Raw genomic sequence first — 16965 nt, forward strand, 5'->3', positions numbered from 1 at the left:
GCATATGTAGACAAACCAAAGCAAGACTTGTTGTACCTGTGCCAGAGAAGATGTACCTAAAATTAAGATAAAGTTGCATGACAAGATCATGACCAAGACCTATGTACTTATCACAGTTGTAAGAAATATGCTGAAGAATGCTCTTGTTCTATTTGCAACAAAATGAGCAAAATGTACTTTTAAGAACAGGAAGAATATTCTTTCAAACAAGAGGACAGATAAAAAATAAACAACTAAAAAAGAAGACAAAAGAAGTGGATTTTATCTATATACATTTGGCCCATAAATAACAAAAAATATTTTAAAAATATGAAAAGGGGATGGAGTATTAAAATAATAGTGAATTTGATAAATGTGAAAGTAAAGAAACAAAGGCAGCGAAAGTATTTAGTAAGTGGAATCTAATACCAATCTGTCAAGTCAAGACAGTGAAAATGCCTGTAAATTATAAATCAATTCTATGCTCGCTGTATACTTGCAGTTTGCAAAATGATTCTCGTAAATGGATCAAATCAGCCTTCAAGGATCTACTCTCAAACTACTTAGAAGGCCTCTTGGGTGCTCTTTAAATTTAGAGCATTGTCAGGAAATGTAAATTTTTTTTAATCTTTATCTCCAACATTTTACTTTTAGCTGTTGCAACGTAGAGGCGTTCCACCAATACAACATTTTACATTTTGTGACTCCGTTCTGTCCCAGTAAATTACATCAGTGACAGGGATGTCACGATACATGGAATCACTGTTTCCATAATCTATTTTTTGGGCATTTACTTAAACATTTACTTCACATGGCTGATGATCTGGCTCTTCTGTTCTCTTTTCTCTGGTCAGTGTGAAACATGGCCACCACCAGCTGCTCTTATTTGAGGTATTTTAGTGGTTGACAAACGACTGCTTTTCATTCAGGTTGCTGCTCCGTTTATTACCTGTGTGATACTGGCAGCTAAGCTTATTCACTCCCAAAGCAACATGGACAATGGAAACAAGCCAAATTCACTTTTTAAAAAATTATTATTATTATTATTGTTATTATTATTAAAGCTTTTCTGCAGTTTAATATTTGCTTGAATTAGCATGACTATTATATGGAAAAATGGCTAATATTATGTTTTAACAGACTAGCTGTCAAAGTGCTATTGCTAGTCTGCTAATGTTATGAGCTTTTGGGAATTGCTAGCTTAAAGAAGCTAATGTTTGTATAAAAGTAGCAACTTACAACAAGTTACATGTCAGGCTATGAACACTTTTACACCATCGTGTTAATGTAAAGCAACAATTGAAAGTTGCTCACCGTGAACTCAAGCTGGAATACCTGTCTTGGAGCTGCATGGTTTAGCACAGGTTTCCTCCTTTCATTGAAAATGCCCTCAGACACTGTTAGCATATCATCACATTTTCAGAATTTAGAAAAAATCTAAGATGCTTACATCCAGAGACACCTTTACTGTTTGCAACTGCAACATTCGTGAGTATAATCTTTATAAAGACCTAAAAGAAAGAATGTAAATCACTGGATGGGAGGGGATGTTTTTGCAAAGATAATGAATACAAACATGTCCCAAGCACATAAAGCACACAACTGAAAAACCTCCTTTTAAAAATAATCACAATTTGCTCAGGAGTAATACTGGAACAGCAACCTGTTAAGCAGAGTTGGTCATTTTGGTGTATAATTATGCAGAAGAGCTCATGAAAGCCGTTGGCCTCCAATCAAACTCAGTATTAGGTTAAGTGCTCATTCATGGGTGGTACATGGCCTGCAGCCATACAAGTACTAGAAAATGCATGCATGAACTTCTCAAAACTTCCCCTGCAGGATGCCACTCTTTCTACCTCAAAATATGTCAGCTATTGAAACATTTTAGAGATAGAAATTACAGTTATGTCAGTGGTGGTTTGCAGCGAAGCAGAGTGGCACTTCAGCCACTTTTCCTCAATGATATATTGTTATTTATAAGCCAGGCAAAACAGAGGGAACAAAAAAGCAAACTGTCCACAAGCCAGAAATCCCAAACTGATGCTTTCGGGTACCAATGGTTCACATCTTTCCCATTTCCAAATTGCAGTGTAGTCCTGCAGCTTCATTTGTCTGTGGCATTTGAAAGAGAATGAAAGCATTTTTTCTCTGCCTGAAGCAGGTCGGCGGCGTGGAGGAATGGTCTTTGTGGTAGCATGTCGTCTAAGAACTGGACGGAGCCATCTGCCCATCTCTCCATCTCCCTCTTCTAAGCCTGTGGTTGTCAGACCGCTCATTTGCTGAAATCTCCCCCTTCAGTCTCAATGCCAAGACAGAAGCTATTTTAGAAGCAGCAGTTGGCTTTTCATCAGCTGCAGAGCAGGATTTCAAAGAAAAGGCAAGGAACAGCAGAAAGAAGCAAAGTGACTAGAGATAAAATGATGAGAGAAGAAAGGACAGATGGGAAGAGAAGTGTAAAAAGAAGACAAGAGAGAAATAAAGAGTAAGAAAAAAGGAAGAGATTGCAGCCCACATCTGTCTTTAGCCGCATTGTATGTTGTGCATTGTGGTCAGCCTGGGGGCCCTGGGACAGCTGCTGTGGAGAGTTGCATATACAATGTGGTTTTCATGTTTAACTTCAGAGAAGAATGGTACAGATAGAGATGGAGAGAACCGGGGGACAAGAGGAATATATAGTCAAGCCTGTGTATTTTCTTTTGCTTTACTTATTTCCAGTTTGTTTCGTAACAAAAATCAATAGTGAAACAGCAATAGTGACCTGCAGGTCTCCTAGGATCATTTTACCAGTAATAAGGTTTTTTTCTGAGATCTTTGGTGCAATGACAGTTGCTGGTAATTTGTGTTGTTTTTTGGGCTTAAAATAAGCGCAGCAAATTAGAGTTGGAACTTGTGGTTTGGTGTGCTTATTAGAAGCTCAGCCATGTGGTTGGTTTTCTGATAACACATGCTGACTTTCCCCTGCATGTGCAATTTGCCATTTTAACCAATAACTTCTAATCATTTGGAGATGCTTTTGTTCACGTAGTGGTTCCCTGATGATGGATGCAAACCCTCCCTGTCTCCTTACGCCTCTTAACTCATCCTCTACCTCCACAGTTGGGCGACAGGAGACTGGGGGCTCTGCAGTCGCTCATGTGGAGGAGGTCAACAGACCAGAACGCTGCGCTGCCTGAGGAAGGTGACCTACCAGAGGGAGGAGGTGGTGGCCCACTCCCTCTGCCCCGTCATCTCTCCTGCCCAAGTGCAGCCGTGCCACACCCAAGCCTGCCCGCCCGAGTGGAGCACTGGATCCTGGTCCCAGGTGGGTTTGTGGCATTCAAAAACCACAGTAGCAGTGTGACTTTTGGAATTTAAAAAAAATGTGTATAGCACTACTTTCTAACAGATATCTCAAAGCACTTGACTATTAAGGTGACCCTACAAAACTATGCAGAGAAAACCAATCTATCCAAAGTTTCCTTTGGATTCTCTTTGAGCTGCATTTGGCAACAGTGGGAAGACAAAAACTCCCCTTCACCAGGAAAAATCCTTCAACAGACCTGGGCTCAAGGAGGGTGGCCATCTCCCTGAAACCGGAATTGACAAATTAAGTCAGTCCACCACTTTGGATCATGATAGATTGTTGTGAAATTTTGTACAGGCAGTATTTATCTTCAGGGTTCAAATCCTTCTGACTTTCCTGATCCCCTGACTTTTCATTTATTGCCAGCCTGATGTGAATATCTATGGTTTATAGTAAAATATTCAAACTGACGTCTGTAACATTTAGTGCCTTAGTCATGTTCTCTACAGGATGACCTGTAATACTTTTGCTGATCCCTCCGTAGCTGATCGTCCAGTGCCATCTGCAGATCCTAATTTTATTTTGGCATAAGTTTGATTTGTAACTACATATCTAGTGGCACTCTTATTAACCTCAGCTGTACTTTGTGTTTAATGGCACTTAGCAAAACAAACAACATTTTACGTAAGCCCAACATAGCACATACCTGGACCCTCAAACTGTAGCACAAAAATGGAATTTGGCCATCATTAATTATATTTGTTTCTCCTGTGTTTCTCCTATTGTAAACCGTGCAAAACAGTTGTTTTAATCAAATTTACAAGACCGTGTTTTAATGAAGATAATGCTACTCTACCTCTGTCTCCTCCTTGTCTAGAGTAAAATCCTTGTTTGTAATGTCAGGGTTACATGTGATTTCTGTCAAAGTTCATCTATTAGTGGAATGACTTGTAGGGCATCACCACCATCAGGTTAAAACACAGCCACATGTTCACACATCTGCATGGCAGAAACCCAGTAGCAGAGGAGAAACCCAAAAAGACACACACTAAGCTTTCAGATGCGTCACTCATGCTAAAACAAATGCTCTGCTGCCCTCTTTTGGACATGTGAAAGACACTGAAGGAAAATTGCTGCATTTAATAGTCGAAATACAAATGAGCCACTTGTCAGCAATATTCAACTTTATGAATATGATGTTTATATTTGAAAAACCTTCTTATTATTATATTGTCATGGCAGCCTGAATGAAATACTTTCCTTTTATACTGACTCAAACTCTACCTTCATTTTACAACCAAATAAACATAATCACAAAACAGTCCTACAAAGGTTTCACAAATGGCTGTTGTCTGGTTTTCGTTCCTTTTTGGGTGATTTATTTGCTGCACAGAAAAATGTTTTTCTTGTAAAGTCAACATTTGATTAGTCAATTTAATTCCCTGGCTATTAACCAAGTATGACGTTACAGGTTTGGTTGGTTTCTCTTTAACCACAGCGCACCACACATTAGACCAAGCCTTTCTTTGCTTCCTGTATACAATGTTAATAGCTTGGCAGCAGATCTGATACTCTGTCAAACATTGTCGAATGATTAGCTGGTGTGACCTGCAGAGCCCAGACACTCGACTGTCATCCAGCCATCACTCGTTAGGACACTTGTGTTGTGTGTTTGGACTGTTTTGTAACACCAGTCTGAGTTCAGTCGGCGGTCATGCAGAGACGAGGCCAGTCTCCCTGAAAAGATCAATGGAAGCTTTCAGTGACGAGGGGACAACTGGGATGTGTGTGCGTGTGTGTGTGTGCGTGTGTGTGTGTGTGTGTGTGTGGGTGTGTGTGTCATTCGTGTAATAAATTAATGCAGTGTTGTCGGATAAACTGCCCTGACGGCTGTGGTCGTCAGTCCCAGTGGAACAGTTTGACTCTGATGTCCATCTCTGCAGTTCATTTGGAGTTTACAGCGGCATTGTTGGCTGCTGGTGCAGACTTTGATGGGTTGGGGTCACATTCATCCCAGAGTTATTGGTTTATTGTATTTAATGATAGGCCATAATGTGCTGCAATCAAAACCAATGACCTTCTGTTTGCTTGTCCACCATGTGGTGAATTACGAATGCATTAACAGTGCCTGTGCCAAGGATTTAACCTCTGTTAATATGCCCTAATGCTTAAATGTGATGAAGGCTGAAGGTTAAAACAATCCTAAGAGATGATAGGTTCCAGCGTGTGTGCATGCGCAAATGATTTAATCTGCATATGGTCATCAAACCTTTGCTCACTCAATTACTAATATCCCAAGGATCATCTATGCATTTGACTTTTGCTCCATAAGACCTTCTTCTGCTTTCTCCATGTCTGCTCTCAGTGCTCCAAGTCCTGCGGTCGTGGGCTGAGGAAGCGGAGCGTGTTCTGCCGCAGCACTGATCCAGGGGCCAAAGCGGTGGTGGTGCCTGACAGCATGTGCAGACAGCACCACAGACCCAAAGCCCAGGAGACCTGCGTCCAGCGGCGGTGCCCTAGGAACGAGAGGCTGCAGTGGATCCCCACTCCCTGGGGAGAGGTGAGGACAAAGGAGACATGAACCTCCAAGAAAGTAGAAGTGAAGGGAACTTTAGGGAAAGACTCAGCAAAGCACTTCTATTTGTGGATCAGTGTAGCTGATTTGTGGTGTGAACATCTCACTCCAAAATCAGATGTGACTTGAAACATTCCCAGCTGAAGTATGATTTGCAGTTCTGTGAAACACCAAGAGTAAACAGCAAGCTTTGATGCCAGTCCCTCAGAATTAAGAACACAATGATCTCTTTCTAGCACTCCCATTTTTCAACATTTAACAATCATTTAGGGAGAAATCTATCACGGAACAGAGAGAGCAGTTTCATAGCCAGCTGTCTCAATAGACTAGAATGCAATGCAAAACACTTCATCTGGAACTATCATCACTGCTCACATTCACATCCCCACACTGAGCCTGCTGAACATGATACAGGCAAAAACACAAACTAAACTGGGAGGAGACGAGGCAGGTTGGGAGAAATTAATAACTGCCTGTTCGTCTGTGTCCAACGTTTTTGTGACCTGAGCAAGATGGAAACCCTTAATAAAGCAGCAAATTCTAAAACAATTAATGATTTAACTACACTGCAATATATATAATTCATTAATCATTTGATGTAGTTTCATCAAGCAGAAAGGATTTTGCACTTTTCCCCTTTTTACCATTGTGATTTGGCTGCCAATTGAATATAATTTTTTACTCTACACTGCTGTAATAACCTGACATTTTATGTACTAAGCGAGTAATTGACTTATTGGCAAAAAATAATGAGTAATCTGTCATGGAACTAATCATTATGTGCTGTGTAAAGTGTGCAATACTTAATCTAATGTGTTATCTATTTGAAATAAACAGTGCAGTGAGGAACATCCAGGAGGTCTCTGACCCCCTAATTAATATCTATGATAGAACCCCTGCAGGACTGAACTGGAATGTGAACTTAACTTAAAATTAAGATAACTGTTTATTTTCATATGCAAATGTTACTGAAACAAAGAAAATATGATGTTGATGGAGCCTAGATTATTGCTGCAGCTGCTGGCATGGGTCTCAGCTACTCAGACAGTTTCATACAGATTAATTAACACCTTGTGAACACTGCAGTTCTGCCACTCTCTCCCATTTTTGAAACATCTAAATTATGTCTGATATCCTGATTTGAACCAATGGACAAAAAAATTAAATATCAGAATACAATCAAAAACCAGAGGGTTTGGCGGTTGGCTAGCAGGCTGCGGTCTCAGTGAATCATTTCAGAACAAGTTTGTTCAAACCTGATGAGTCGTGTTGTCCCAGCATGATCTGACAATCTTCCAAAGAGCTTCTTGAGCGGTCTTGGGCTTTCTTAGTCTTCAACAATCCCATACATGTTCTGTGGAGTAGATGTCAGGTGACTGTGAAAGACCAGTGACTAGAGTCTTATGTTCTTTATTCTATAAATTCTGTATCAGGGATGAAGTTGCTTTTCTGTCTCTTATTGAACAAACCTCAATATGTTGCTTTTCTGACGGTCTATCTGCTTTTGTTCTGCCCGATCATGTTTAGACAAAGATGATCGACAAGGCGTCAGTGAGTGCGCTGCCCCCTCAGAAACCTTTAGTCCAGCTTGATGTCAAGTTTGATGCTAACAATGAACCAAATTCCACAGAATAGCAGTTTTCCTACTGACACTTTTACTTACTTCTAATTTGATGTGTCCCGCTATGACAGTGCTAACTGGTGAATAAAGTTCTGCTGAAAAATTGAGGCCTGGCCATATTTGTAAAAGACTAGAGATTTATTTTCTTTAACAAACCTCTGAAGAGTCGATCAAAGGGACTCCAGGAAGTCTGACCTTTGTACAAAGAAGTGAACATGGTTAATGATCCATTTCAGTTTGATTGTTGGCCCAGAAACAGAGCAGAGTTTGAAATATTTCTTATTTATTTGACACTCCAGAACATCTCGTGTTTTCTAAATCCTCAATCTTCCTGGTTATTTTTAGGTTTACATGAAGACATGATAGATGTTTCATGTGATCACAGAGTTTTGTACCTCACTGTATCATTTACACTTGCAGGGAGTGCATTGCTTTTTCCTGCAATCTTGTCACTTTACTCCTGGGATTATGAAGAGCACACTGCTAACAGATGCTGCTAGACAATATACTGCACTGAAGATTTACTTATGATTTCTCACCAAAGCTTATTAACTTTGTAGAAACATGGAAGTGTAGCATCCAATTCGTGCCAAAAATGAGTGAGTTCCTACCTGCCTTACTGCTGCAAAATCCTCTTTGTTTTTGTGAATGTGAAGTGCAGTAGTTTGGGTGAGAGAGTCAGGGCTGCGTACTTTATGTTGCTGAATATGAAATAAAAAAGGTCAGTGTAAGGGTTGAAGCAAAAAATAAAACACAGTGAAGACACATATACACTCTGCTCATCCTGTATAATGACAAATAGCAAAGTGTTTTGGCCCTATTACTTCAACTATAAGTGAGCTTGTGGTGTCTGCTGCTAAAGGAATCCTCCATGTCACTTACACACACTCACAGAGTTAATTTTCTAAAATTGTCCCTCCTGCCTGCTCTGTGCTGCAGTGTTCCAGGTCTTGTGGCTCAGGCATCCAGAAGAGAGAGCTTCGCTGTGGGGAGAGAGACTCACAGGGAGGGTATGTGACCTCAACTTCACACCAAGACATCCTTCATACTTTAATAGATCTGCACAGATACTTGAGACCCCACTGTGGCATCTGTGTTACATCCTGGAGTTACCATTTCAATGTTTTCAAAATGGGAAGCTCTGTAGGAACAGTCATTTTGAGCAAAAAGCCTGTCCTCTCCCGTGCAGGTATGTGGAGTTCCCCGTACGAAGGTGCAGGAATATGGCCAAACCGTTGGTGGATCTGCAGCAGGGCTGCAACAGAGGTCCATGCCTGGAGCTCCCTCGGGTGGTACCTGGCAGAACCCCCTCCAGTGCCGTGGTCTTAGGCTGGTACTCCTCTCCTTGGCAGCAGGTACATTTGCCCCTGCTGAGATCCAAAACTGTCAACATGAGAGACTTTAAGCTACATGTGCATTCCAGCTGAGAGTCCTCCAGTTTGAAGCTTTTCTCCCACGTGACAGCCAGTGATTACAAGTGGGACGTGTTTAGAGCATGCTGCCAAAAGCTGCAAACAGTTAGTTTTTGTCACTTGGTTCAAAATCAGGTCAAGAAGTAGTACGTTGTTGGGATTTTGCTGTACTACTAGCTACTAGCAAAATCCTCCTATTGTGTGACCAGTAGCTTCTCAGCTTAAGTCCCATCCAGACGGTCCAATCCATGTCGGATGTCTACGTCTATGGGTCAGCCAGCCCTCCACCAGGGCTGGACGTGGCTTGATTCCTGCATGCATGGGTGGTGCAGGGTGCCGACAGGAATCTGACTGTTGGTGCTGAAAGGTGTGTGAGGTTAAATACTTATCTCAGATGCATAGCTTAACTCAGCTCCACACATTGTTCACAATCTTTTTTTTTTTTTTTTTTTAATTTTGCTGCCATTGTAAATAGGAACTTGTTTCAAATGACTTTCTACTTAAAATAAAGGTTAACCGCCCGAACTCCTAAACCCACCAGTAGGTTTTAAAGGTTATTCTTTAAAACATCTGCAAACTGACACCATGTATTAGAGCCAGAAAACGTAAAAACACAAAACATCCTCTGATTTTCTACTTTCCAACAATCCTTAAATTAATCATGTGCCACTTGTGGTTCCATCTGGAAAATGAAATAATCTGAGCTCAAAATCATAACATTTCAACAAAATCACACTTTCTGCATATCTTATTTAAATATGTACAAAAAACAAATAGTTGATCCCATAAAATATCAAGTAAATATCAGTGCTCCATGGTGCAACTAAAAAGCCATGTTTGATTCAACTGCAACCAACAGTCTTGTGACAAAAATTCTGGGACTTTCAGGTAAAATGCAGGCTGTGCTTACAAAGAAGCAAATTAAAAATGTTAGGCAAAAGTAGTAAACTTCTCTGTAGTATGTAGAGGCACCATTATTCTAGTATCGGTAGCTATTGTGGGCACTTGGAAAAATACTGATTGTTAAATTTTTGTTAAATGAATAATCAAAGAAATTCTACTTCTGTGGGGTTTTTTTATGATTTGTGACATTCTAACAGTGACATACTGCTACAGGTGCAGGACTTTTTATTGCAGTAAAAAATGAGGCAAAAGTGAGTAAAAATGTGACAGGAGCACAGAATGCCCAGAACCTGCATACAAAGACAAAGAACATCAATCCAAACAGAGAGATTACGTACACTGTCAACTGTACCCAGCATGTTTGTTCACCGGAGTACAAACAACTTTTATTCTACTGACACCTGACATATGCAGAAATGCCACAGTATGTTGTGGAATTCACCGTTGTCCACTTTGACACGAGTGGGTCCAACACAGGTTGAACACATATTGTTAAATTATGTCATGTACACACAGCTCTGTCAAAATGGTGCAAGAAAGTCTACAGAAAAAAGATTCACAACATTTATTTTCTAGCTTGCCACTTTTCAATCAGTTGATTTTTGTTTACAAGACCTTCTCTGGGAGGCTCTCTTTTGAAGAAGGTAACATTATGTCTTGGCCAAAACTCTGATCACTACAAGACAGGAGAGCAGGAATGGCTCCACTGTTCCAACAGCTCTGTTTCCCCACAAACCTCAGAGGCAGACTGCACAGTGTAGGTGGTGTAAGCTCACAGGTGGAGCACAGTTCTTAGGCAGCAGTGGAACAGTGGTTGTGTGGAATGGGCGTCAGATGAAATGCAAAAGCTCCACTCTCTTTCAGCCTGTTGGGGAAGGTTGTGTAGGCTATGTGTTACATCATCTATTATGCAAAAAGTCTTAAGGGCAACCTCTTATAGCACAGTGTCTTATTCTGCTTGATCTCCAGCTTGTGATCCCTGTATGTTTCCACCAGAGAAGATATCTCCTGACAGTTCGCCAGAGGGCGAGTACATGCTAGTTGGGATGTTTGTTTTCTTCATCTGTTCTTTGTCTCTGCATGGGCTTTTCCTACATCCTTTCCCCTCCCTCCTCTGCTGCCTTTATGACAACTGTTTTACTCCATGCACTTCAAACTTTCATCTCCTTCTCCTATTTATATCTCTGTGCCCCCTCTTCTTCTTCTCATCCTGCCTTTCCTTTTGTTTTTGTCTTACTCCTGGTTCCTCCCTCCCCTCTCTCAGTGCTCTGTGTCCTGTGGCGGAGGGGTCCAGACTCGATCCATCCAGTGTCTCAGACAAGGTCGCCCTGCAGCTGGCTGCCTGCCCCACCAGAGGCCTGTCACTTCTAGGGCATGTAACACAAACTTCTGTCCTGCTGCTCCCCCCACTCCGGGACAACGCCCCGGTGGCCGGGTCACAGCTGCTGGACCGTCACTGAAAGGTAAAGTCCTCTGAGGGAAAAATACAAATTTATCCTTCTTTATTTAATGATAACCTTAAAACACTACTACCGGGTGAAGTTGGCATTGCTTGTTTTTGGGGGAGATTTCTGCTTTCATTCAAGAATTCCTCTCAAAAACAAACAGGTCATTTGACTTGAACTTGTCTTGATTCTCTGTTGTACCTATTGCTTTGAGTTTATTTGCAAATGTTAGCATGCTAACACATCAGACTAGGATGGCAGTAGTTTAGGATGTGGTATACTTGCATACAAAGCCATTCACCACCTTAACGTGCTAACTCTCCAGATTAAGGTAGTGAACACACTCATTAAAAACCAGCATGTTGGCATGGCAAGCATATTAGCATGCAGACATGATCAACAGAAAGACAATACATCTGTTTTTCCATGGATTTAGTAAACTTGCCAGATGGTTTCCAATGCTAGTTTCCTCTTTTCCTCCATTCTTTTATATCATCAAAAATATTTTTAGTGTTCAGACTATTGGCCAACCATTTTAAAGTCACTGTCTATGGTGCAGGAAATCCCTGGTTCATCTTCTTAATCTGTAAATCACTTGTGTCTTGGTGTGACTTCTGTCCAGACACTCATTCTGGACCAGCATGAAAGGGGGTGCATGTGATTCGAGGAATATTGCTAAGCTCAGGTCTGCTGTGTGCCCTGCTGAGTTGGATAAATCATCCCCGAATCGTTTGCAAATGATCCACAATGCACATGAGCAGGTCCCGTGTAACTTCATTTCTGACCCTCTCTACAGTAGGGCTCCATCTAATTCCAAATTCAGTTCACTCTTGTGATTACTTTTAGAGTTCTCCAGTGAATATGTACTATAACCATATGTCACCAGTAGACCTTTGAGGTCTTTAGATCAGAGTTGGTTATTCCTCAAACCACACTCAAAACTGCAGAAAAGTGTAGCTTTGAAGAGTTGTCCCCTAAACTTTGGAACTCTCTGCCACTGAACTTGGACTCTGGATATCCCTAAAACACAGCTGAGGGCCTGTTTCTTTCAACTTTGAGTCATGTTCTTTTTATTTATTTTTATTTCCACTTATTTTCAACATTATACTAATGTTGTTTGCTTTGTGTTTCTTTTAATATTGTGAAGCACTTTGTAATGTCTCATCTACATGTGGGCTATCTATTTTTCTTCTTCTTCTTTTTTTTTATTATTGTTTTTGAAGTAAAAATAATTAAAGATCTCCCTTTAGTGAAAATCAATTGTTTTACTGTGTTTACCATATTGTGTTTTTTGTATTCTGACTGAAGCAGTCAACCCTGTGGCTGAGCATTTTCACCTTGAAACTGCAGTGTAACAATGACAGTTTATAAATGCAGAATTTTAGATGTTTTGTAACAACCAAAAAGGAACCAGTCCTGTCAAAGGGCACTTTCTGTATCATTCATCATTTTTCTAAATCGGTTTCCAGTTTGAACATGTATGGCTGAAGTACTCCAGTATTACAACATGCCATGGTGTAGCGTACAATAGTTTTACAGTGTTGGAGCAGAGTTGTGGGTGAGCTGGTGTGCTCCACCTGCAGCGAATGGGGGGAGGTCGGTGGAAAGAGATGCTGGGACTTTATAGATTCTGGAGGAAGCAACAGTGTAGAGCTTCATCGAAGGCATTTGAAATAGGAAATAATTCTTTTCATGGAAAAATCTTTTAAAATCTTTGATACACAGAGATGAATTTGAGAAGCTTGTGAAATTACTGGAGAGAGGCTTTAAACAAGTCAACTTGGCTTTTGTGAAAATGTAGCATTTTTTTTCTCACCTGAACAATCAATCAACATACTGATGACTTGCAGCTAGTTAGACCTGTCCTGTATTTTTTTGTTTCCTCTGCAGCTGAACACTGTGTGGATCACTTCAGCTGGTGCCACTTGGTTCCCCAACATGGCGTTTGTAACCACAAGTTCTATGGACAACAGTGCTGCAAGTCCTGCTCCAGTAAGAAGCCATAGAGCTCTGACACTTGTGAGTTTGCGGCACCCAGCCTCTGAAGGAAGTACCACCCACAGAGGCTGTCCATGGCCGATGACTCACTACACACAGAACTGCGCTCAACAGTCTGTGTTTTCTTCCTGGAGTACTTGACTAATGCATTTTGTAAAGAAGTAAAGGAGAGAAGACACTGACTCTCAATGTGGCTGCTGATGCTCTTCTGCCAAAGCGGTTTCATCAGGTCACTGATCACATTGGAACTGGAAAGACAGTCACATCTGAAGACTTGTTGATGTAATATATATGTTGTTATTTTGTTGAGTATTTTTCTTTTGAAACCTCTGAAACTAGAAAGCCATCAGGAGAACAGGAAAGGACAATAGTGTTTTTAGCTTGCTTATTTGTTGTATATTTAAAGGCGTCTGGTTTCATATGCCTTTATTTAAGTTATTATGGGTCGTAATATATGATTTTACATTTTGTCAGATGTACAGTGGATCTGTGACATGTTATTTCTGTGTTTGGGTATAGCACAGGTGTGTTCCAGTCACCTTTGGTTCCACGTGATGAGATTTTATTTGAGGCATTAGTAATCAGTGATCGGCACCTCTCCTTCACGTTATCCTGTTGTCATGTTTACTATTGCTGGATCCACCAGAACACATTTTTCCTGTGCATTCCATTCTTGCTATCTTGCTCTGAAAACATGCCTATCTGTGTACGTAAAACATTTTATTCAGCTGCGTTGTAAGTGGTCGTTTTTATCTCTCCTGTATCACTATGGTAAATAACTTGAACATCTCTCTGTCGTTCTTTTCTTCCTTGCATTCTCTCTATCAATTACCGCCACAATGAGGTGCATAATGAGCGAGGCTGTCTGCAGGCCGGGGGAGAGGAGAGGAGGGTGAAGAGGGAGAGAAGAGGATGATTGCCGGGTGAGCGTGGGTGCAGAGTCTGGATAGCAAGAGGTTCTGCTTGTTGAGAGGGAACAGTGTAGGTGTGCTCACCACAGATGTCTGGTCAAAATAAAGAGAAGTGGCAGGTGGAGTTTCACATAAGAGATGGTACACTCGTTTCAGGTTGCTGTTGATCAGCTCACAGCAAAAAATAGTTTAAATGCTTCACTTCACTCATAGAAGCAAACATGTGTCCTGCACTCTGATCATAAAAAGAACTTGCGGTGATACTCCTCACATTGAACCATGGCACCCTTACCCAGTAAGCACCAAGTGAGTGGTTCACAGGTCAAACAACATGTAGACATCTAAAACCTTTCTAGGTGACTGTACTTCAATGTCATGCACTTGGCACTGAAATGCAATCATTGGAATGCTACTGGAAAAGGTTATATTTAACCTACATGTCTAAATAATTAAATCACCATTACCTTTTCTTTATATTCAACCTGTATTTATACCAAATGAAATGTGGATGGGGTGCTTTGGTTACCATGGACTGCAATGGCTCCAACTCTGTGAAACAAAGAAAATATCAAATCAGAATAAAATGAGGTTTCATTTTTTTTTGTAGAACTCAAAATAAGCAATGCAAAGCTTTCACAAATAAGATTCAAGGTTATAAATAATGTGTTCACGAATGAATAGAAGATGCATTACTCATATGTCATAATTTCTATTAAAAAAAAAAAGTATTTCATGGCACAAACACTAATTTATTTATACAGAAGCTGAGGCTATCTGCTTTGCTTTGTTAAAGAGAAGACTTTGTAACATTGACTTAATTGTCTTGTGACTACTATGCATCCCTAATGTCAAAATTCAAACAATAAATGTGCCAGGTGGCAAATGCTGGTGCATTTTGGCTGCTGTTCTCCCTCTGAACTTAATCAATCAATGCCTTTGATGCTATAGTCCTATGTCCTGCACAATTCTGGTCACTTCCAACCAACAACACTCCGATCCAGAAATAAAATAAACTTTCACTAGATTAGCAAAATTATTTAACCCACAAAGATGTTTTTTCTCCTGTCAATTCCAGGATTTTGGGACTTTTTGCACAACCTTATTCAACCTGTCCTGCTGACAGCATTGCAAGGGTTACTTTTAAAATGCATTTCACTACCGATGATCATAATCCATTAGATTACCCAAAGTGAGTAACATATTCAAAATAATTCATTTTATTTCCACGTTCCTACGTTATTATTTCATGATACACTATGGATGAATGTGGCATCCACAAAGTGCTGTTGCTGTTCGAGCAGATTGAACCAGATGTCACTTTGATGGTGATGTCTTGTCTGTCAAGAAAGAAGAAGACCTACTTTTTCCTAAGCCCTTTATTTTCCATAGCATCAAGTGAGAACAAAAACCAGTAAACAAAGATGAAAATAAAACTGTGACTTTATAGTTCCATATTCTCTTTTCATTTTGTTGTCTTGCAAATAAAATAGCACCAGAATAGATACTTTTTAACTTCCCTGTTTTCCACTGCATGAAATAGGTGTAAAAGCTTAAAATAGCAGTAACATAAATGTGTCTGTCAGTTATTTTGGGCAAACAAGACAAGAATCCTATCTAAATGTAAGGGGAGAGAACCATAACTGTAATGTCAATAACTCATTGGGACACCAAAGCTGTGGCGACTAAATCAGCAGTCAACTCTTATAAAAACCACCTTAAAGGTTTGGTGACTTTGCCCCAAAATAAGTGGGTTTTTTTGGGGGTTTTTTTAAAATTATTTTTATATTGGCATTTGTCCCCATAAGTAGTACTTTTACAACACATGCAAACAATTTAATGACACCTCTCTAGGGCCTGCAACAAAACTAATGGCTGGATGCTTCCCAGCTTGGCTGTTAAAATGCAAAGAATGTGGGAAATCCATTCTGTAACCACCATTCTCCCATAGATTTCTATTTATGATTCTTTAAATGGTGAGCCTCTCACTGTCTCTGAGGAGTTCCATCCATCCATCCATCCATCCATCCATCCATTATCTATACGCCGCTTAATCCTCACGAGGGTCGTGGGGGGGCTGGAGTCTATCCCAGCTGACTCAGGGTGAAGGCAGGGGACACCCTGGACAGGTCACCAGTCCATCGCAGGGCTACAATTAGAGACAGACAACCAAGCACACTCACATTCACACCTACGGACAATTTAGAATCACCAATTAACCTCAACATGTTTTTGGACTTGTGGGAGGAAGCTGGAGAACCTGGAGAGAATGCTACACGGGGAGAACATGCAAAGTCCACGCAGAAAGACCCAGGTGTCCTCCGGGACCGAACTGGCGACCTTCTAGCTCCGAGGCGACCACCAAGCCACCTTGCAGCCCTCTCTGAGGAGTTCTAGTTCTCAAATGGTTGTCTAAAAGTTTAACAGCATTTAAAGAGGTATTAGATAGAAATAACTGTCCTGCCACATAGTATACATCACATATTGTTAGTTGTGTGGTCTGTACAGTGGTTTGTTTGTTAGCTAGCACTTAGCAAGCTAGCTTCTATGCCACAATGCTAACATGCTGATCTACAGTAGCGAGCAATTTGCCTGAGGAAGTAACTCACTGGGCAGTTCTTTTGACCAAGCATTCAGCAATAACTACTGACACATTTCAGAGGGTTAGGGTTAGCAAGATGCTGACTTAACAAAGTGACCACTTTATGTAATCTAGTGATTTTCAGAATGTGACTGTATTCTGACCAGTGGTGGCTGGTGAAAATATTTGGTGGAGGGCGCAGTCTGCAATTGACCTTTTTTTTTTAAAAAAAAAAAATCAGAAATTAGAATATGACTAAC

At 40.6% G+C, this 16965-nt stretch overlaps 1 protein-coding gene across 2 annotated transcripts in view; it reads left to right on the forward strand.

Annotated features, from left to right (window-relative positions):
- adamts18 (ADAM metallopeptidase with thrombospondin type 1 motif, 18) overlaps window positions 1-14005 on the forward strand; it is a 75476-nt gene extending 61471 nt beyond the window's left edge. Inside the window, exons 19-24 of one of the 2 annotated variants that reach the window (XM_008281310.1) lie at window positions 3076-3280; window positions 5628-5822; window positions 8398-8468; window positions 8648-8813; window positions 11038-11236; window positions 13109-14005. In XM_008281310.1, the coding sequence (XP_008279532.1) occupies window positions 3076-3280; window positions 5628-5822; window positions 8398-8468; window positions 8648-8813; window positions 11038-11236; window positions 13109-13224 (952 nt within the window). In that variant the 3' untranslated portion in view covers window positions 13225-14005. Of the gene's footprint in view, window positions 1-3075; window positions 3281-5627; window positions 5823-8397; window positions 8469-8647; window positions 8814-10742; window positions 10880-11037; window positions 11237-13108 lie in introns of those variants that run through there. The other variant, XM_008281311.1, reaches the window with a different exon arrangement.
- Window positions 14006-16965: the final 2960 nt, after the last annotated feature.

Source organism: Stegastes partitus, unplaced genomic scaffold (assembly GCF_000690725.1).
Source record: "Stegastes partitus isolate 25-593 unplaced genomic scaffold, Stegastes_partitus-1.0.2 Scaffold229, whole genome shotgun sequence".
In the NCBI taxonomy this organism is placed as follows: domain Eukaryota; kingdom Metazoa; phylum Chordata; class Actinopteri; family Pomacentridae; genus Stegastes; species Stegastes partitus.